The sequence below is a fragment of the Peromyscus maniculatus genome, chromosome 5 (genome assembly GCF_049852395.1).
Source record: "Peromyscus maniculatus bairdii isolate BWxNUB_F1_BW_parent chromosome 5, HU_Pman_BW_mat_3.1, whole genome shotgun sequence".
Classification (NCBI taxonomy): Eukaryota; Metazoa; Chordata; class Mammalia; order Rodentia; family Cricetidae; genus Peromyscus; species Peromyscus maniculatus.
Genome location: NC_134856.1, coordinates 80,719,706 through 80,742,163, shown reverse-complemented (window position 1 = coordinate 80,742,163; position 22,458 = coordinate 80,719,706). Strand labels below are relative to the sequence as shown.

General features: G+C 41.8%; 1 protein-coding gene across 2 annotated transcripts in view; it reads left to right on the top strand.

Moving 5' to 3' along the window:
- Positions 1-1,333: 1,333 nt before the first annotated feature.
- Prpf18 (pre-mRNA processing factor 18) overlaps positions 1,334-22,458 on the top strand; it is a 35,101-nt gene continuing 13,976 nt past the window's right edge. The window contains exons 1-10 of one of the 2 annotated variants that reach the window (XM_006985908.4): positions 1,334-1,538; positions 5,613-5,690; positions 5,804-5,830; positions 8,268-8,372; positions 12,030-12,143; positions 15,060-15,206; positions 16,940-17,008; positions 18,629-18,769; positions 18,919-18,990; positions 21,124-21,279. In XM_006985908.4, coding sequence (XP_006985970.2) covers positions 1,473-1,538; positions 5,613-5,690; positions 5,804-5,830; positions 8,268-8,372; positions 12,030-12,143; positions 15,060-15,206; positions 16,940-17,008; positions 18,629-18,769; positions 18,919-18,990; positions 21,124-21,279 — 975 coding nt within the window. In that variant the 5' untranslated portion in view covers positions 1,334-1,472. The remainder of the gene's footprint in view (positions 1,539-5,612; positions 5,691-5,803; positions 5,831-8,267; positions 8,373-12,029; positions 12,144-15,059; positions 15,207-16,939; positions 17,009-18,628; positions 18,770-18,918; positions 18,991-21,123; positions 21,280-22,458) is intronic. The other variant, XM_006985909.4, reaches the window with a different exon arrangement.

The window sequence follows — 22,458 nt, the reverse complement described above, 5'->3', positions numbered from 1 at the left end:
ATCAGAAGGATGCTGATAAGTGGTTTGACCCATGGCAACAAATATTCATACAAGAATGTTAGCATGTTTAATCCAAGGACATTTATTTTGTGAAGTACCTTGAGTTTTTAAAAACTCTAAAAATCAACAAGGCATTTTAGATCAGAGTATGAATCATCTTCCTATGCTGGCTTATTTCTGGCAGAGGTCAGGCATCTTTTACCTTTTAAAAAATTATCACATTTATCCATTTATTGTGCATTTGCACGCATGTGCACCTGTGTGCATATACATGGATGTGGTCAGAGGACAACTTTGGGAGTCGGCTCTTTTCTTCCTCCATGTAGGTTCCAGGGATTGAACTTGGGTCATCAGGTTTGGCAGCAAGTGCCTTTAGCTGCTCAGTCATCTTGCTGGCTCTCTTTTAGGTGAAATATAACCCTATTAAGACACACACACACACACACACACTATAAAACTTCTAAATTGAAAATGAGCATCATTTCAGTTTTTTATTTTGACAAACCATCTCACCCATAGTCAAGTTTAAATCGTATTTCTTTCCTTTTAGAATAGGAAAAAGTAACAAAGTATTATTGAATTATGACAACTAATAATAAAAATGCTTTGGTGGCATGGAGCCAGAAATAAATACATTATAAATGGTTCTAGAATTAAAAAAAAAAATCTACCAAGTATGGTGGTGCACTCTGAAGTTGGGGCCGCAGGATTCCTTTGACATCAGGAGTTTGAGACCAGCCCAGGCAATATAGTGAGTCCCTGCATCACAATCAAAATTAAAACAATTTCAGCATACTTTTTCTTGGACTGGATTTTAAGAAAGAATGGTTATTTCTCCAACACACTATCGAAAATCTTGATTGCTGAATACATAACCAGGAAGCAGCATAAATTTACAGGACATTGAACAGACAGTTCATTATGTCATATTTACAGACATTGAACAGACAAGTACATTAATGAATACTGCCATTTTGAAACTAGTATTTTTCATGTTTTTCTCATTCTCTAGTGTGTTTACTCTCTTGGCAAGCCAGTAACTTGAGAAAGTACGAAGCAAACGTCTAGTGAAGATCTCGCCTCAACACAATTGAGATGCCCTACAAGGAGGCTTCGGGAGCAAACAAGCAGGTTCAACCGGGCACAATAACCATTAAAAAGGAGACAAACCGACATGGACGCCTGGCTTTTGTTCTCTTCTCTACCTGTCTACCAAAATCACAGGTGAGTAACCGGAGGGTGCCGCTAGGGGGCAACAATACTCAGCGGCTTCACCGGCGTTAGCGGCGGTGGGGGTGGGGCCGCTCCCTCCCGTCCTCTCGTTCATCTGGACTTCCGCCGGAAGCGGCCCCGGCAGTTGTTGTTCTCTGCTATTTGGGCTCCGGTAGTGCGGCGGTTCGTCCCCCCTGGCGGGGTGAGGTTACCGCCGAGGAGCTGGAGCGGCAAGGTGGAGCTTAGACCCTGGCAGCGAGATGGACGTCCTGAAGTCGGAGATTCTGCGGAAGCGGCAGCTGGTGGAGGACAGGAACCTGCTGGTGGTGAGGGTCCTTGGCTGTGGCGTTTGGGACTCGAGGATTGGGTTCCTGTGCGTGGACGGGTGTTGGGGTGAGGGCGAGGGTACTGAGGGGATTTGGGGGCGGGCGTGGGGTTGACAGTTCTGCCACACTGTCCTGTTTGAACCCGAGTCTGAGTCACTTCCGCGCTTACTCTCCTAACCATTACCAGCTGCAGGTAGAGTAATGAAAACAACTCAGGGGTCATCAGACATTCCAAATCGTGTGGCTGAGAGTCAGCACGCTTTACTCCTAACAGTCTGGCACACGTTATGGAGTTCAATGCTTATTTGTTCCTCTTTGTGTGTGTGAGTGTGAGTGAGTGCGCGCGCTCGCGCAAAAATTTACGTGCGAAGGGCTACATGGATCTTAAGTTTATTGCTCAGTGATTTTTGACCAGTGCAAACACCTGTGTGACCCTGTCTCCACGAGGAGCTAAAAATAGCACCTTCCACTTTTCTAATCGGTGCCTGCCTGGATTAGCCAAGGAAGCAGCTACTGCTCCGTTGTCTTCCCTCCTCGGTTTTGCCTGCTCTAGAATTTTGCATAAGCAGGATGTACATTTTTATATGGAGCCTCGTTTGATCAGATGGTGATACTGTGTCCCCCAATATATTGTGTACCCTAATAAACTTATCTGGTGTCAGAGAACAGAACAGCCACTAGACAGACATAGAGGCCAGAAAATGGTGGCACACACGCCTTTAATCCTAGCATTCTGGAGGCAGAGATCCATCTGGATCTCTGAGTTCAAAGCCACCTTGGAAACCGCCAGGCATGGTGACTCACACCTTTAATCCCAGGAAGCAATGGCAGGAAGCAGAAAGGTATATAAGGCACGAGGACCAGGAACTAAAGGCTTTTTAAGCTTTTTTTTTTTTTTTCCCTAATTTTTTTTTTTTTTTTTTTTTTTTTAAATCATTCTCTGTGTAGCTTTGCTCCTTTCCTGGATCTCGCTCTTAGACCAGGCTGGCCTCGAACTCACAAAGATCCACCTGGCTCTGCCTCCCAAGTGCTGGGATTAAAGGCGTGAGCCACCACCGCCTGGCGGCTTTTTAAGCTTTTAGCACCAGTTCATTTGAGATCCATTCGGATGAGGACACAGAGGCTTCCAGTTTGAGGAAACGAGATCAGCTGAGGAATTGGCGAGGTGAGGTTAGCTGTGGCTTGTTCTGCTTCTCTGATCTTTCAGCGTTCACCCCAATACCTGGCTCCGCGTTTGTTTTTATTAATAAGACAATTTAATGTTCGTGCTACAATCGACTTTTAGAGTATTACTCATTTTCCTGCATTTATTTTTTTAATTTCTTAAATTGTATTCTGTTCTCTGAATAGATCCAGTTACCCATTCTCCTAGTGAAGAGTATTTGAACCGTTTCTAAGATTTGGTTGAGCAAATTCTGAACCTTTTGGGAAGCTTTGTTTTTATGTCTCTTTGGAAGTGCTAGGTTATAGAGTGCATGTATGCCTAGCTGTAGACATGCCACTGTTGTTTTTAACATAGCTGTACCTTGTTACATATCCATGAGCAGTGTCGGAGAGTTGGCCTGTCTGCACTCTGACCAGCAGTTCATGTTGCCAGCCTTCTCAGTGGAGAGGTATTTTGTGTGGTTCTTATTTACATCTTCCTGATAAATTATATTAAGTACCTTTTCTGTGATTTTTTTAGAAGCTTATGTATCTTTTGTGAAGTGTTAAAACAGCTTGCAAATTTAAATTAGGTTATTTTTTTTTTAATTTATTATCTGGACTCCTTTATATATCTCACCACTTTCTTTCATAAGTATATGTCTTTTGGATATTTTCTTCCAGATTGGGCTATCTGTTATTTCATTAATAGTACCTTTTGATGAGTAAAAGCTGTGTGTGTGTGTGTGTGTGTGTGTAACAGAGGACATTTATATTTATGGATGGGGGAGAGCATGGCAGAGGCTCTTGGGCTTATCAACAACAAGACAATCAGTATAGATTGGAAAACAGCCAGGTAGTGTGTGTATGGGGGTGGTGGGGGTGGTGGTCAGGAACCAGAGAGATGAGCACAGATGCTAGCTAAAACTCCAGGAGAGAAAACATTGCACCAGGAATCTGAGAAGGGGTGTGTGCATGCTTGCATGTTTGTTCGTGTTTGTGTCCCTGTCCCCGTGTGTCCATGTCTCCAGCAGCACAGTGGCAGTGGTGAGAACTTCGTTACTACTTAGGCACCCTACACTATTTCAGTGATACCCGAAAACACTCTCCCAGGCCCAGCATGTTGACCACAGGCCTCAACTTTTGACCACCCTCTGCTCTGATCCCAGCCATCTCCTCACTCTGGTGCCCTCGGAGCTGACGGTAACTCCTTTGCTCTCCCTGTATAGGCTATGTAGATGACAGATGCTGGTATACCTGGACCTGCATGCACCAGGGCAGGGTGGTGTCAGCCGGCTGTTCCGCCTTCTCTCTATATATAGCCTGTTGGGTGCTGGTGGTCCTAGACCTGCCTGCTCTCAGCCAGGATGGCGTCAGCCAGCTCCTGGTGCCTGGTCTCCTCCGATTCTGTATGAGGCACTGCAGAGTGTTCAGAGCTGCAGGAAGTAGGGTACTATAGGATTCCACTGGGTCTCCAAGGTACTTCCCTGTGCTCTTATCCGAGCCATTCATGACAGCTTCCAGGTTCCCCTCCTCTTTGATGTCCCAGATTTCCTCCCAGATGGGGGCCCTCAACTGGGCCACAAACTTGCCATCATAAATCCTCTGTAGCATCTCAGGTTGCAGCTGGTAGAAGTATTTGAAACTGTTAGTGAATCTTGTAGCTGCTGGTGGCAACTTCTGAAGAAAAATGTCCACCATGGTGTCAGGGTGAACCTTGAGGTGACAGTGCCAGGCCACCAATTAGGAATGTGATCCTGTAGACCTTCGCCACAACCACTGCCTGGTGAGCATTGCTTGGTTCAGCCAGATTGAAATCACCAGCGACTTTGGATTTTGATAGAGCACAGTTTGTTTTCGTCCTCACCCTCCTCTTCCCTCTCCTTCTTTCTTTCAATTCTTGCTACGCAGTCTTGCCAAATCATCCAAGTCGGCCTTGAATTGATGCCTCAGCCTCCCAAGTGCTGGGGCTGCAGTCATGTACCTATCTTCAGTTTGTCAGTTTTTTAATGGTTATTGTTTTCTGTGTCTTGTTGGGTGATTAAAACAATGTGACCGGTTGGGAAAACAGATGGGCAGTTTCTTAAAAGTTAAGTGACGCCGGGCGGTGGTGGCGCACGCCTTTAATCCCAGCACTCGGGAGGCAGAGGCAGGCGGATCTTTGTGAGTTCGAGGCCAGCCTGGTCTACAGAGCGAGATCCAGGAAAGGCACAAAGCTACACAGAGAAACCCTGTCTCGAAAAAGACCAAAAAAAAAAAAAAGTTAAGTGACTATTTGGCATGTGAGCCAGCCAGCATTCTACTTGCTTGAGACATTTGAGTAAATTGTAAAGGTGCTGTCTTCTAAAAGTTATGGTCTTTCATTTAATACTGGTCATTGTAAGAACATTTTGAATCAGATTTTCATTTGATACAAAGGAGGAGTTAAAACTAACGAAATCCAGAATTGATATGGTAAGATTGATTCCAGGTGAGGAGGCCTTACACATTCTTTTGGAGTGCTCGTATTGATGAGATTTTTGGAACTGGCTCTATATGCCGTAATTTCTGTTCTGGTTAGGAAAAATAACAAAAGGATATCTCTATGTGGTTCCTAGTGAATCTGTCTGTAGAAATTATCTTTGAACTTAGATGTCAGGAAAGTGAATGAAAACAAAAACAGTTTGAAAATACTGTGGTGTATTCTCTGCTGTGAGAACTCCTATTAGAGTTCAAGTAGAATACTGTTTATCACACATCAGAACACAGGCCCTCTGGTGGAGGGGCCTCCATACAGGGGCCCAGTGTGATTGTCTCAAGGACTAAAAACATTACCAAATTCTTGAAAGCTGAAGTGTTTTCAAAGGTTTCTAAGAGTACTTGATAACTGTGGGGCATGAATTTCTGCCAAGGATACATTATTAACTTACTGGTTTTTTTTTTCTTTGATAGGAAAATAAAAAATATTTCAAGCGGAGTGAACTTGCAAAAAAGGAAGAGGAAGCATATTTTGAAAGATGTGGCTACAAGGTATAAGTTCAAGGTTTTATCTAAGTCATATATTTCTGAGTTTAAATTTATATAGCTGTTGTTAAATAACAAAATTATTGATCTCTGTTCAATTTATCAATGTTACACATTAGCCTATAAATGAGAAGCCATCTGGAGAGGTATGAATTTTTGGTTTTGGTTTGGTTTTAAAAACAAAACAAAACAAAAAAACAGATCTTGAATTCAGGAAAATACATGCATGACTTTTGGCTTGGAATGGTTTGGCTTTCTGTGGACAGCATGAACTGGCTTGAGATCAAAGCTTGATTTTTCTTTAATTAAGCCCTGGTTCTGATACTGCTTCATCTTCATCACCACCACTCCCCCACCTCTCCCAGTAAAATACTGTGTTTTGAAAGAACTCAAAACACTATTCATTCAGCCTTGATTGTACTGGCAGCAGGGTTGTCTCTGGCTCCTCCTGAGCACTTTAAGCAGTTGGTTTTCTGCTAGATCTGTTGATAATGCCTCTTAGGCCCAGTACTCCTGCCTGCAACAGAGTACTCAGCCCTTTGTATGCTTCTGTTTGTTTTAAACATGGGGCAGCATTTGTGATGCTGTGTAGTCTATTGGTTAGAAGAAGAGTTTGGAAATAAGTGAGCTGCCTGAAAGGCTTCCTTTGTGTGCTTTAGATGCATGACTGAAACACTATGTCACATTGCCTAGTTGATGATTGGGGTTTTTCTTGGGAGGGTGGAGAAATTGTTTCAGTTGTTTTAAAGCCGACTAGTTTAATGTTCTTAGCTCCCAAGTAACAGGGTCTGTAGAAATATGCTGAATCATACACTTGATAATACTCCTGTGCATGGAATGGAGGAAGTTCTGGAAATTAATTTATATAGCATAGCATTTGTAGAGGAAAGCATGAAGAATGTAGATGCACTCTGTATGCATTTGGCTTTATTTTTTTTACTGTTGGAAAAAGGCAAGTATCAAAGAAATATTTTTAAAGATAGATGTTTAAAAGTTTATATTTTTATTTTGATAGTTTCCTGTAAAGATACCAACTTCATTTGCTTCTAGTTTAGGACAGTAAAAGATGTTCTATGTAAATAACCATTGAGCAGATATGCAGAAAGAAGAGTTCTCATGCTTTGCTTGCCCAGCATCATGCCTAGGCTTGGCCTGGAGTGAGACTCCTTTATCATGCACTTCTTTGCTGATTTGGTCTCTTAAGTGTGAACCTTTGCTACCTTTAGAGAAGGGAGGAAAATAGTTTAATATAGTGCAGCTTTTGCTTTGTATAGATCCTTTTGGTGATGTGAGCAGGGTTTTTGTCTTTCTATTTTTTTGTTTTTTGTTTCTTTTTTCTTATATAAGGAGAAGGGGTGAAGCAAAATAATTTCTATGACAGTAGTGCTGTAGCCTTGAATCTGACTGACCAAATGTCATGGATCTTGGTCCCAGAGCTGCCAGCTGCCATTATATAATTAAAAATGCATCAGCTCTTAGATGGGAGAAATACCTGCTTATGTGATTAAAAAGAATAGTAACTTTTTTGCTCTTTAACAACCCTCCCTCCCTGGAGTCGCAGCAGGATAGTGTGTACTGCTTTTACTCCTTTGTAGGAGCTAGACCCCATTTTGAAGGCTTAATACTGGTCCGACCTGTGTAAGTATTCAAAAAGTTAGTTTTTAATCTCTGTTTTACTTTACCTTTAACCTAAGCTATAGAAACATGAATTGCATGATTTTTATTGTACAAATTTTCTTAACGGGACAGTAGTTTCTTAAAGCAGATCTTTGTCTCTTTGAATCTTATTCCTACTTCTGAATTTTAAACTTAGTTTGTGGTTGAATGGAAACCACACTTGAGTATGTTTCCAGGCTTATAAATTGCCAGACTCAGTTTTCCCAGTCTCTGACTGAGACTCTTGCCCAGATACGAAAAAATAGATGAAGACATTTCCCCCATAGGTTCATATGAGCAAAGGTGTCCATACTCCTTGGATGGCATTCCAGTCTTTATTCTGCTTCCTCAAGGTTGGCAGCTCATCTTGTCGTCCAGTAGTGCCCAGCCCTAAGCATTTTCAGCATGCCTAGTAGTGGTTTATCTAAGGTGAGTGATATGTCTGAAGAAGCAAAATAGAGAAGGTCTAGCATGCTGCTTCACAGATTCTGTTGGGAAGCGGTTTTTTAGTCTTCATTTTAAAGGTGAGCAGCAATTGGCTAACCCTCGAGATAATTTTCTCACAGAGGAGAGGCAAATGGATTGTTTTCAAGAGAGAAGTGGGCTGTTTTAGCATCTGGGGAGAAACTGAGTTCAGATTTCGGCACTGTTGAGTTTTTGTTTCAGAAATGGCTGTAGTCTTGCCACTCCTTTAGAGCAAGAATGCGCTCTCCCACGTGCATGCTTTCCATGTGCCATGTTCCTGAAATGGATGTTTGATCAGCTCTTGAAAGCATGCACGGTTACTCTGCAGCCTTTGCTCAGAGGAACAGGTAGTTAGACCTTCAGTATAAACACTCATATTTCATGTGGACAGCTAAGGTGATAGATGGTGAATAGAAATATGCTGGCAAGTTTAAATTTTATTTCTTTGGGCTATTAATATAGATACAGCCAAAAGAGGATGACCAGAAGCCACTAACGTCATCAAATCCAGTGTTGGAACTTGAACTGGCAGAGGAAAAACTTCCCATGACTCTTTCTAGGCAAGAGGTAAGGTTATATTTGAGTCTTTTATAGCCAGAAAGAAAAAAATTTGCACTGTACTCACATAAGTTATGTTATTTCCAAAATACGATGATTTGACTTAAACCTAGTGTAGCCAGACAGTTTTTTCACGAACTTGTAAGTCTCTGCTTCCTTTGATAGTATTCTTATTTCAAAATAAAGACAGGAGCCGCCGGAGCGATGGCTCAGGGCTTAAGAGGAGTGGCTGCTTTCCCAGGGACCAGAGTTGGACTCCAGCGCACACGTGGTGATGGCTCCCAACACTCTGTAACTCTAGTTTCAGGGGATCCAGTGCCCTCTTCTGGCCTCCTGTGTGGTACACAGACTACATGCAGGGAAAACACAGACATAACCCCCTCCACACACACACTTTATCATTATCGTGTGAGTGTACAATGTATCCGTGGATGACAACCACGTGCAATTACTTTGAACCTTCTACCTTTCCATGCGTTCCAGGCATCAAATCCAGGTCACCAGACTTGTGCAGCAAGTGCCTTTACCCACCAAGCCAGCTCCACCAGCCAGTAGTCTTTCTTTTTCAAAGAATGTATTTTAAATAAGTATAATCTAAGTAATTGTACTTGTTATTATCTAAATTATTTAAATGATACTGTTTTGCTGTTTTCTTCTCTTCTTATTTTCTGGTCCGTTTTTTCAGATTAAAACATAGATCTGTATAATTTCCCTCCTCTTTTTCTTTAGTGCTGCATAGTTTTTAATGTCTGTATAATTTCTCTTCATGTATTTGCACCATGTTTTTTTTCTTCCTTTTTTTGTTTTTTTAGGCAGAGTTTTGTGTAGCTCAGGCTGGATTGAATTTTGATATGTATCACAGCCTGCCTCATGATACGCATCTTCCTGCCTCCCCTTCCCGGGGGCTGGATTTTTATTATTATGCTTTTTTTGTTTTTGTTTTTCAAGACAGGGTTTCTCTGTGTAGCTTTGCGCCTTTTCCTGGAACTCACTTGGTAGTCCAGGCTAACCTCGAACTCACAGAGATCCGCCTGGCTTTGCCTCCCGAGTGCTGGGATTAAAGGTGTGCGCCACCTCCGTCCAGCTTACTATTAGCTTTTAAACAGTTTCTTTTCTTTGTCATTTAGATTGGTTCAACATTTCCTTATGAGTGACACCTAATGAGACATTATTGCTTATGTAATTAGGATTATGTCCCTTGGAAAGGCTTCTAGAAGTATGGTTTTTAGGGCAAACACTCTTGCAGCTACCATGTGAAAGTTAGTAAGAAATTTGGAAATTTATCCAGATGAAGTTCTTGGTGGTTTTTAGTTTACATACATACATACTTTTTATTTTTTAATTGTTATTTTTATGTGTGTGAGTGTTTTAGCTGCATGCATGTAGGTGTGCTTATGTGTGTCCCTGGTGCCTGTGGAGGTCAGAAGAAGGCATTGGATCCCCTGGAATTGGAGTTTCAGATGTTTGTGAGCCACCATGTGGGTGCCGGGAATTGAACCAGCGTCCTCTACAAGAGCAGCAAGTACCCTTAACTGTTGAGCCATCCCTGCAGCCTTGACTTTTTGTGTTTTAAAGGTCTGTTTAAAATGCATGTTATCAAATGGTTTTGTAGACATTTGTAACATGTTTTCTAGTTTATAGTCTGATCTGTAGTTGTTTATCCACAGTCTGATCTGTTTCAACTATTATTTTACTTAACAAATGAACATAGATGACATGAAGAATTCAAACTATATGTTAAAGAATGCATAAAATAAACATGGATTGGGGCTGGAAGATGACTCAGCAGTTAAGAGCACTGGCTGCTCTTCTAGAGGTCTTGAGTTCAATTCCCAGCAACCACATGGTGGCTCACAACCATCTATAATGGGATCTGATACCTTCTTCTGGCTTGCAGATAGAGCACTCACATACAGAAAATAAGTAAATCTAAAAAACTAAATGAACGTGGCTTCCATACATTGTGTGTTCTGTCCTCTCTGCTCCCCTGTTTCCATTCCCAGTCCTCACAGGCGTGACTGTACACGTGTGCCTTTTATCGCAGTTGGTAGAGTGATTGTCTTGCTTGCACTTGGGGAGGAAGATGGCTTGCAGCAGTCGGTTCTCCTTCTCCATGTGCGTCTCAGAGGTGAACTTGGGTGGTAGGCTTGCTGGTGAATGCCTTCACCCACTGAGCCACCTCACTGGCCCCCACGTCTCCTCATTTAATAATTTAGAATGATGGAATTCTTACACATTTTGAGAACAGTTAGTTTATTGCTTGCTTTTAGGCGTAACCACTGTGTTATAATCCCGGATAGATGGGAATTCCCTATTTAAATAGATGTCAGAAGTATTACATAATTTATAGTTACTTCGTTTGTTGTTAATAGTCTCCAGTTGGAAACAGTGTTTTAAAGTAATAAGCTCAGTTTTTTCTATTTTAGGTTCTTTTAAGTTTTGATTAACTCAGTGATCTTTTGTTCTTATGATGCCTCATAAATATATCTGTTTTAACATGTCTAATTGTGGATAAGATTAAATGTAAAGACATTTACATTTAATGTAAATGTAAACTACTAGTTGCTTAAAGTGTCATCCTAACATATAGCATGTCTATCATAAGAAATCCTGGAAGAGCAAACACAGATTTTTGCTTTTTTTTATTTTGGTTTTTGAGACAGTTTCTCTGTGTAACAGCCGTGGCTGTCCTGGAACTCGCTCTGTAGACTAGGCTGGCCTCGAACTCCCAGAGCTCCACCTACCTGTGCGTCCTCCTGAGTGTTGGGATTAGAGGTGTGTACTGCCTGGTGCAAACACAGATTTTTTTGTTTTGTTTTGTTTTTGTTTTTCGAGACAGGGTTTCTCCGTGTAGTTTTGGTTCCTGTCCTGGATCTTACTCTGTAGATCAGGCTGGCCTTGAACTCACAGAGATCCTCCTGGCTCTGCCTCCAGAGTGCTGGGATTAAAGGCATGTGCCTCCGCCGCCTGGCTCTTTTTTTAAATCTTTATTTCAAAATAGTGTTTGGACACTAACATATGTGTTAACATATGCTTAAAAAGGACTAAGCAGTCCTAATACCTGACACAAGGGCCCACAGTGTGTCACTTACGCTGTGTCCTGACAAGTGTACGTGTGTCTATGTCTGTGTGTCTAAATCTAGATGGCTGACATGAAGGGCTTGCTTTAGATTTGCATTATAGATTCATACGTCAAACAACTTGATAGGAATTATTCAGTAAAAGAATGTATGAGATACTTGAGTCGAAATAGTACTTTATCTAAAGTATTTTCCCCTTTCATTCACAAATATCTATTATGAGATACATGATTCAAACTTACTTGAAGGATCTTGGGGCTGTCATACTGACTGACTGGTGAATGTACTTGCTTGTGGAGCCTTCCGACCTGAATTGGATCCCTGGTACCCACGTGGTGGGCAGAGAGAATTGACTCCTATAAGATGTTCTCTGACCACTGCACACACTTCATGGTTCACTGCCCACCCAAATACATTTTTCAAAAAAAAAAAAAATTGAAGAATTTTATATTTTACTTAGAAACATTTATTTGCATAATTATACTTATTAAACTTAAGTTTCAGTTTAAGATAAATATACACATTGTTTTGAGATATTTAGTGTTTTTTTTCCCCTCTTTGAAGTTTCCTTTATGTATCTTCATAGGTCATCAGAAGACTGAGAGAAAGAGGAGAACCAATTAGACTCTTTGGAGAAACTGATTATGATGCTTTCCAGCGTTTAAGAAAAATAGAGATTCTTACACCAGAAGTTAACAAGGTGAGACGTCAGAACAAAGCTAAGAACATAGAATGCCACCACATAATCAGGAGTAGCATGGGTTTGACTGATTGCATTATTGTAGGCGAATATGGGAAACTGTCAGCATAGGATGGCACTACGTGAACTGGAGTAGCGTGAGATTTGACTAACTGCATTGTTGTAGGCGAATGCAAGGAACAGGATCAGCATAGGACAGTACTTCGTGAGCCGGAGTAATGTGGGATTTGACTCGCTGCATTTTTATAGGCAAATATGGGAGAATAGTGTCATCTTAGTGCTGCTGAAGTAATTTTACCTTTTTTTTTTTTCTTCATGACAGGGTTTCTCTGTGTAGTTTTGGTGCCTGTCACTGGCCAGGCTGGCCTCTAACTCACAGAGATCCTCCTGGCTCTGCCTCCTGAGTGCTGGGATTAAAGGTGTGCACCACCGCCGCCCGGCATAGTAAGGGAAGTATGTATCTTAAGCGTAACGATCGATCTATTTTGACAAACGCATGTGGGCATATAAGGATAAAGAATATGTTCATCACCCAGTGCCCCGTCACTTCTCTGCTCCGAGGCAGCTGCCTTCTGAATTAAGACACCGTGAATTAAGTTTTACTTCCTGTTTTGGTATTTAACATTTTTAGTATTTCATATGGATAGACTCAAGAGTGAATATCTAGTTTCTTTTGCTCAGCATGACATTTTTTAAAGTGCTATCTATGCTGTTGTGAATAGTTTCCTTTTTATTGCTTAGTTATATTTAGTTATATGACTGTACCACAGTTTGTTTCTAGTTTTGGGCTACTGTGAATAAAACTATCATGAATACTCATATGCAATTATTCGAGGAGGAGTAGGTATATAGTCTCCCCACTCTCCGGAGTAAATAGGTTTTCTCAGGGTAATAGCTACAAGTAGCATTACTCAATGGTAAGAATAAGTGCATGCTTTATAGGAAGTGTCAGACATTTCTAAAGATCAGCACATGGTATTGTTAGACTCCTGAATTTAAACCATTCTCTTGTATGTGTAAAACCTCACGATTTTATTCATGTCCCTGATGACTAGAGATAACGAGCATCTTTTCATCCTTACCTTCTCTTGTCCAGTGTCTGTCTTGTGTCATTGCTGGGAGAAGTACCTAACAAACGCAGCTTCAGGTCAGCTGTTTATTTAGGTGACACTTTGAAGGAATACTGTTCGTTTGGGCAGGAAGGCAGGAGGTTGTCGGTCACATTGCAAGCACAGTCAGGAACAGAGGGATGTGTGCTGGCATTTGGCTCTTTTTCTTCTTTGTTCCATCTGGGACCACAGGCCATGGGGTGATACCACTCACACTTAGTGTGGGTGTCCAGTCTCAACTAACCCAGTCTGGATGATCATAGCTATACCCAGAGATTTGCTTCTATAAATTCCATCAACAAGATTAACCATCCAAGTTTAGAAAAGCCCTTACCAACACTTGGCACCGTGTAGCCTCCTGATTCTGTCACTGTGTTGCATCTGGAATGAAATGTGTAATCTTCATGAAGAAACAGTATTGTATCATGTAAGTGTCAGGAACCTGGAGAGGAGGACACACAGAATGACTTGAAAGTTCATGAGGAAAACACCACCATTGAAGTAATTGAATTGCTTGTCTTTTATTAATGTCCTTTTATTAATTAGGAGCTGCTTATATGTGCTGGATATAAGCCCTTTGTTACGTACACAGATAGGATTTTTTTTGACTGATTTGTTCCTAGCCTGTGAATTATTTACTTTATTTTTTATGGAGTGTTGCTGAGCATACGTTTTCAATTTTGATGAAGTCCCAATTGACTGTTTTTAAATTTAATTTAAAATTTTTCTTTTGCTTGTTGTTTTTTGTGTTCTGCTTGAGAATTCTTTGCATATGTGAAGGACTTGAAGAGATGTTTTGTGTTTTCTTCTAGGAGTAACAGTTTTAGATTTTAGGTGGGAGGCTCTGGTCATGTGTTTGTGCTCAGCATCTGGTCCGTTCTATCATTCCTGAAAGGCTGTGGTTTTGCTTTGGTTGTTTGGTTCTACACGTGTCAGTTAGGGCTGTGTTTGGTCAGCTCTTCTGGGGCTTCATTAACGTTTTATTACTTACTCTGTTCGTTAATGAAAAGGATGTGTGGTTTTCTGTGGCTGTATAACAGACCTTCCCAAAACTTGATGTTATGAAGCAGTTTATTAATCTCAAGTCTTTCTTGGTTATTTGTAACTTTAATGACACTAGACAAAGTCAGTTCTGACATTGGATGGCTAAGCTAGGCAGTCCTTTGCCTAAGGTCTTCATGTGATTGCGATCAGATGGAAATGGTTGTTGTCTTCTTCTGAGGGCTGCTCTCCTCCAAAGAGTAAACGGAGGGGGAGTAATTCTGGGGGAGACTGTGGTCGGAGACCCATCAATTTCACTAAACTTCATTATTAGAACATAATGGCTTTGCTGATACCAATTTTTAGATTTGTAACTCAGGTCTGTTTTCTCTTTCTTAGCATTAGACTGGACAATGTGCATACATTCTTTTAAATATATTTATAATAATTAACTTTTGAGTGATGCTAGTATTCGTATAATGAATTGATTTGTTTGAGTCCCTAGTTTTGACAAGCCCTTAACATGAAATGTACTTTTTGGGGTGGGGTTTGGGAGGGGAAGGTTGAGACAAGTTCTTATGTAGCCTAGGCTGGTCTCAAACAGAACCATCTGGTCCTTCTGCCTCTACCTTCCCAGTGCTGGGACTATAGGTGTCTAGTCCATGCCCAGGCTCTAAGAACTGGAGAGCTTTGTGCATGCTAGGTAAGCACTCTGCTAACTGAGCTGCATCTCAGCCTGGGATGTACTTGATATTAATGAAAGATCACAGATCACACCCTGGTGAAATTTCCTAACTGGTGCCTTTCTTGTTCTCCCCTTCTGTAGGGCTTAAGGAATGATCTGAAAGCAGCTTTGGATAAGATTGACCAGCAGTACTTGAATGAAATTGTGGGTGGTCAGGAACCTGGAGAGGAGGACACACAGAATGACTTGAAAGTTCATGAGGAAAACACCACCATTGAAGAGCTCGAGGTACTCTCTGCCCAGTGCAGCCTGTTCCCCAGCATCCCTTCCTCCTCAGGAGCAGTGTCCCTAAACAGTATACTCCTTTGTCGCTGAAGGCACTTTTTTGTTTTAGGTCTTGTTTTTTTCTCATTCACTCACATTTCTGTATTTCCTACCTTCATAAACAATCATTGTAATGTTTGATGTGCATTCTTTTATTTGCTGTGATGTTCTTGTAAAGCTTGCAGTTTTTATGTGCATGTAAAGTAATACTGTGTTGTGGTAATCTTTATTTTATTGCCCCCCCCCCCAATTTCATACTGTTAAGACCCACATTTGTATGTTTTTTTTTCTTTGAATTGGCCATATATTACGGCATTCCTATATTTTACTTTTAGTTTCCTTGTTATAGTGGACAGACAGTGTGGCTGCCCTCAGCTCCTCCTTAGCCACAGACATGGACTGAAGCAGAATTATGGGGCTTATCCGGACATATTTCATTTGAGTCCTGCCCAGCTGCTCTCAGCCATGCTGTCTCGGTGTGTAACCCTACAAGTAGCACTGAGGGGCTTGTGTTCCTGCATTCCTGCCAACACTTGGCACCATGTAGCCTCCTGATTCTGTCACGTGTGCTGCATGTGGAATGATATGTGTAATCTTCATAAAGAAACAATATTGTGTCATGTAAGTGTCTAGCATGTAACATACAGTTTAAAGTTTGTTTTTTAATATTGAATACAACATAAGCTGTTACTTCTGTTTTCTTTAGTTTCTGGCTCCTGACCATGTAGTGATCTCATTGGAGATCGTGGTTGAGAGGTGGTCGGTTTACGGTCCTCCCTTCACATCCCTTGTTTAAGGTGGTGTGTAACTGTTATCTAAATAACTGGAGTGAGCAGTCACTTGTCAGTCACGCTTGTTCCCTCCCTCCCTCTCTTCCTTCTCCCTTCCTTTGCTATTTCTTTTTTAAACAATGATATTGAGATATTTTCACCCTATATAATTCACCCAAATAAAGTGTACAATTGAATGGCTTATAATATATATCCACAGGGTGTTTTTGCCACCAGCGTAATCTGACTTTTGGCCATTTTTACCTACCTAGGAGAAATGCCCAGATCTGTTAACACTCACTGATATTTTATATTAAATTTACAAAATTGGGGCTGGCAAGGTGGCTCAGCTGTTAAGAATACCATGCACTGTTCTTTCAGGTTTGGTTCCCAGCACCCATGTTGAACTCTGGTCTCTGTGAACACCTGTACTCTATGCACATATCCAAACACAGATACATAGCTAAAAATAATAAAAGCCTTTACAATGTTTTAAAACTATTATTGTGGATATATATGGCGTGCACATGATGTTTTGTGGGGGACTTTGGCCACTGCATGTGTGTGGAGCTCTGAGGACAATTTTGTGGACTTGATTCTCTCTCTCCGCCTTTACTTGGGTTCTGAGAATTGAACTCAGGTTGTTCGGCCTGCATCATCAGACAGCAATTGCCTTTATCCACCGAGCCATTGTGCTGACTCTTCTTCTCTTTGTCAAAGGTAGCACAGTGTCCAAATATAAGTATGCAGTCAGGTTTTTTGTTTGTGTGTGACTTGTCCAGAAATTTCAACAAATTTTAAAATAAAAATTTGTCAATATGTGTGGTAAACGTCTTCTAACCTATTGTTGGTTATACACACACTCTGATACACCTTTTTAAAAATTGTTCTGTGTTAGTGAACAGAAGTTTTGTTCTCTCTCTTCAGGCACTGGGGGAATCCTTAGGGAAAGGTGACGATCATAAGGACATGGACATCATCACCAAGTTCCTGAAGGTGTGTACTTAGGGAGGGAGAGCATTGTGGACATGGAAGAAGCAGTCTTACGCTTGTGGATATGTTTGGATAGGGTAATTGTCAAGCGTTTGTACTGTCGTGTAAGTACCTGGTACTCACTGGCTGTGCCACTGGAGTCCCCATCACTGTTCATGCAGTGGTTAATGAGTGTCTGCGTTCTTGTGGGACTTTCCGTAGAAAATGATTGCAGCAGCGAAGTGAACACCAAGTTTGTAGAATTCTCTATAACTACCCTAGAGAGAAGTGAGTGCCATACAGGCGATCCCAAGGCTGTCAGGGGAGGGTGGAGGAAGGGCATTGGCATTGCAAAAGTAAATACCTTAACTTTGCAGCAAGGCCCGTCTCTGGAGTTCTGTGTGTATTTCTTACTGCTGGTCACTGGTTCTGTGTTTGCTGTCAGCATGTCTTTTGAGTCATCTAGGTAGAGTGTGGTCAGATCCTAAATTCACTTCAATATTTGTCTGCGTACTGGGAGATTTAGTGCAGAGAGGCCTTTTATTTGTGTTTACATTTTATTTTACTTAGTTTGTTATTAAATTTTTATGGTGTTTTTCAAGGCAGGATTTCTCTGTGTGGCTCTGGCTGTTCAGGAACTTGCTCTGTAGAGCAGGCTAGCCTCAAATTCAAGGAGATCTGCCTGCCTCTGCCTCCCAAGTGCTGGGATTAAAGGCGTGCACCACTGCCGGCCAGCTAAAGCATTTATGTTTTGCATGCAGCGTCTGTTTGTCAAGGTTCTAGACTATATCTAGGCTGCAGTGGGAACTAGACAGTGCAGGCAGCAGCACGGTTTCCCTCTTTGATAGTCTGTCCTCATGTCGCAGCAGAGAGGGCCATGTCCCCTTGTCCTCACTGTCACCTGCCTCTGGAAGGAGAGTCCAGTTAAACCCGGAGTGAGAAGGCTGGATCATAGTTTTATTTTTGTTCCTTTTTTTTCTTCCTTCACCATTAGTTGGGTGTGTTGATGGGATTTTTTAATTGAATTTTCTGTTCTGGTAGGCAAAAAGTCCAAGATATATATAAGATACTTCAAACATTGATCAAATACCAAAGTGTGCATAATATAGATCAGTGGTTCTCAACTTTCCTAATGCTGCAACCCCATGTGGTGACCCCCAGCTGTAAAATCCTTTCTGTTGCTACTTCATAACTAATTTTGCTACTGTTAGGAATCATAAATATCTCATATGCAGGATATCTGATAAGTGAGCCCTGTGAAAGGGTCATTCAACTCCACCAAAGGGGTCAAGACCCACAGGTTGAGAAACACTGGTATAGATGACAACTCTAGATTAGTTGAACTATGTGTAATGGATACAAGTAAAAATACAGTGGAAGTTTAATCCGGTCATTAAGGAATTTGTATCTCTTTTCTGAGGAAATGGATCATCTTCACAATGTAGTAGTACTGGCAGTGTTTCTTACTTTGAAACACATGATAAAACAAACAGAACTTGTTTGTTAATGAAATCTTATTTGATGCTAATTTAATCAGCAAGGACAGTGTTGTAAGGAAGATGATTGTGTACCATCGCTGGGTTAGGGAGCTTTTCCATCCAAACCACTGGGTGGCATTGCAGCCTTAACTTTTCCTGTCAACAGTTTCTTCTTGGCGTTTGGGCTAAAGAATTGAATGCCAGAGAGGATTATGTGAAACGCAGCGTGCAGGGCAAACTGAACAGTGCTACGCAGAAGCAGACCGAGTCCTACCTCAGACCACTTTTCAGAAAGCTCCGGAAAAGGGTGAGGTTTCTGGAAAATACTTTAAATACATGTTTGGTTGTTTTTTGTTTTGGTTTTTTTTTTTTAAATCAGAATATATAGATTTAGAATAAGTAGTTTTCACTACATACAGTAGCTTCCAAAACTTGTTATGTTTTTTTCTTTTTCAGAATCTTCCTGCTGATATTAAAGAATCAATAACAGATATTATTAAATTCATGTTACAGAGAGAATATGTGAAGGTAAATTATACTGTGTATTGCAGTTGTTGTGACCATATGTGTCTAGGTTATGGTCATAGTATAATGGTTATTTGGAATGGGAAGGAGTGTACATAGCACGTTTAAGAAAGAATGTGAAACAGGCTAGTAGGAAAAAATCTGTTCTCTTGGCATGGAGTAACAAACTTCAAACCACAGCTGTACTTTCTTAGTCATTGTAAAATTGGGTTAAAAGGTTCTTCAGAGCATGTGCTGTATATAGGCAGTGCTCATTTTATGGATGGGATTGAATTTCAGTGTATAAATAGTTGATTATGGCAGAGAACGAATCCTCCCATAGGAACAAGTTCTTCAGACTGCTACAAAAGCCACTTAATCTGTAATGTAGCTGAACTGTTGTACTGCTGAGTCAGTGGAATTTACCTGTACTTTGGTGTTTCTGTGGGGAAATGGTGCATGGAGGGCCGCCGGGACTCTTCTCAGCCTTTACAGTACTATGGGAATCACAGAGTGCCTGCTGGGGAGGGCTGTTCTTACTCACTCCAGTGTCTGCTCTTGAATGGGCTCTGGGAGAGGTGCTGGGGAAAGCACCCTAGAACCCAAGACTCTGGGGAGAGTTTGGAAGGGGGCATTGGGGGGACGTCAGTTGGGAGAAGAGAGAGAAAGGCTCTGGGTCCTGACGCTGCACCAGTGAGGAGGGGCTTCCCATGGCTGAGCCTCCCAGGAAGCCTGGAGTGAAGGTCTCTGGAATCCCAGCGGCAGGGCTGGAGCACTAGAAAGGGAGAAGGGATGCTGGCCTTCTCGGCTGGCGCCACTGCTCTGCCTGTTAGAACGTTGGTTACCGAAGCGATTTGACTTGTACTGAAGCCAGCTGCTTCCATGAAAATATTTCCTATTTCATTCTTAGTTCTTGTTAGTTGCATGTCTTTTTAAATTTATTTTAGTTCTCTGAGAGTTTCCTACATGTTTTGATCATATTCCCTCCTCCCAGTTCCATGACATTTAATAAGCATTATAATCACTGCTTGCCCTGGTGGATACTTACCTTTTCCACTATTTTATTCTCATGGTGTGTATCAAAACCAGGGGAGAGCTTGTTTTGTGTAAATGACAGAAAGAACCAGTAAATTTTAATAATGTGCTGGAAAATTCTCTTTGGAATTTTAGAAACGCTGAAAATTGGAAGTTTTATTAAAGTCCTGTATTGAAGTTACACCTGAGAGCCAGTGATTAAAAACATGCAGAATTCCCTTTCAACTGAACCCTGTAAAATGTGTTGCAGGGCGGGTGGACGGTGATCTCCCAAACGGTTACCTGTAGGGCTTGTGTGGTTTCACCACTGTACACCTCACCCAGTTCGAGTTTTGAAGTTAGAATCCTGATGAAGCCTGCCTGAAGTCCTTGGGGATCTTGTAGAAGTTGCTTGCTCTTTGTTCTGTTGCCCTCCTTTCTCTCAGCTCACCACACCTGACTGTAAAGTTGAGCCGTTTGTCTTTGCTGCTTTCTGTCTTGACTTTTCATCCTTCTTATTTCAAGGCTCTTGGCAGGTGGGAGACTTGGGGGTGGTGAGAAATTTGGGGGTCAGAGTGAAAAGTGTACTTGTTCTCATACTTCACATGCTTCATCTGTTTGACTTGTAAGCCAGTGTCCTGTCTGTCCATCCGTCGGTTACGGACTGCATGTGGTTGTCCCAGCAGATAGAGTACCCACCCCGTCCAGTACGTACTGCTTCCCGAGCCTGTGTGCTGCGATTTGCTGTGTGACTGCAGGTTGGATGGTGGAAGGCCAGCTAGCTCGTGTCTACCTCCCAGCCACGTGTGGTGAAGACTGGATCTAAGATAGAGTTTCTGTTAGCAGGGCAAGTTAGCTACCTGCTCTTCCAGTTGGAAATGCACTGCTTTCCAGTGCCCCAAGGCTAGAAAGGGTGTTTGTCTTTCTCACATGCTTAGCCTTGGCTTCTCTTTTCACAGGCGTTTGTATTCTGGGCAGGGCAGTAAGTCACCCCATACTTTAATGTCTCGATTTGAGCAATGGAACAGTATTTTCATCAAGAAGTAGATAAAAAGTGAGTCAGGAAGGACTATGCAATACTTGAAATAAACATTTGAATCAGTTTGTTTTTGGCCTTTCTGATTTCTTAAACTTTCCTTTCAGGCGAATGATGCGTACCTTCAGATGGCCATTGGAAATGCTCCCTGGCCTATTGGTGTCACTATGGTTGGCATCCATGCCAGAACTGGTAGGGAAAAGATTTTTTCCAAGCATGTTGCACATGTTTTAAATGATGAAACCCAGCGGAAATACATTCAGGTAAGCAGCTTTAAGGGACAAGATTTGCTCTAACGTTCTTTTTTTTTCTAAGTGTGTGTGTGTGTGTGTGTGTGTGTGTGTGTGTCCCCATCCCCGTCTGTCTGTCTTTGCACACATGTGCACACACATACACATGGGAATGCACGTGTCTTGGCATGCATATAGAGGTCAGAGGACAACTTTGTGGAGTTAGTTCTTGTCTGCATTTAGGGACCGTGGGTTCTGAGAACGGAACTCAGGTCAGCTGGCTTGCACAGCAATTGCTTTTATCAAGCCATCTTGAAGGCCCTGCTCCAACATTAGTTGTCCAACTGTAAAAAGGTAAGATGTAAGAAAAGGATGACTCTAGTTCCCTTATCTGTGGGGAGTGCATTCAACAACCTGTAGTGGATACCTGAAATGTTAGACAATACTGAACCCTATACATACTACCTCACAGCCCAGATACATATTTAACTGTGATAAAAGTTAGTTTATTAATTAGGCTGAGTAAGAAATTAATAGCACAAGCTAGACATGGTGACATACACCTGTAATCCCAAGACTCAATCGGTGGAGTTAGAAGAAGCTTGGAGGAAAGGGAGGGAGGAAGATCATGTCTCAGACAAACATAAACGCAGGAGGAGGTAGGGAAGATTGTTATAATTGGAGGAGGAGCAGAAGAGGGAGGTTGTTACTAACTGTTTAGGAAAAAGGACAGTTTTGACGATCTTCTGGAATGTTAGTTGTTGATTGTGGCCTCCCCAGTAACAGTGTGGTCCTCTGACCACTCTGTGATAACGTGAGGTACAGTTTCTGCATAAGATGATGAAGTGAGCTTGGTGATGTAGGCCATGTCATCTGAGTAGATGGTGGCAGCTACTGTTGAGCTTCTGATCCTAAGAAGGAAGCCATGATGGTAACGGTTGACCTAAGGTGACTTGAGTGTGGAGACGGAACCCCACGTGAGGGAAGTGTGCACAGTGACAGGGCACAGCAGAGGAGTGTGCGGCCAAGTTCAGTGCTGCTGAGCACTTGTGTTTACGACAGCCTCATGGGGTAGAGGACGCACGCCAGCGACTTTCACACGTGACGAAGGAGGGAAACCATTATGCTTTCAATTTTCTTACCACTAAAACAAAACTGTTGGAATTTGCTTTGGTTTGAGACGGGCTTCCTGTGTAGTCCAGGCTAGCCTCA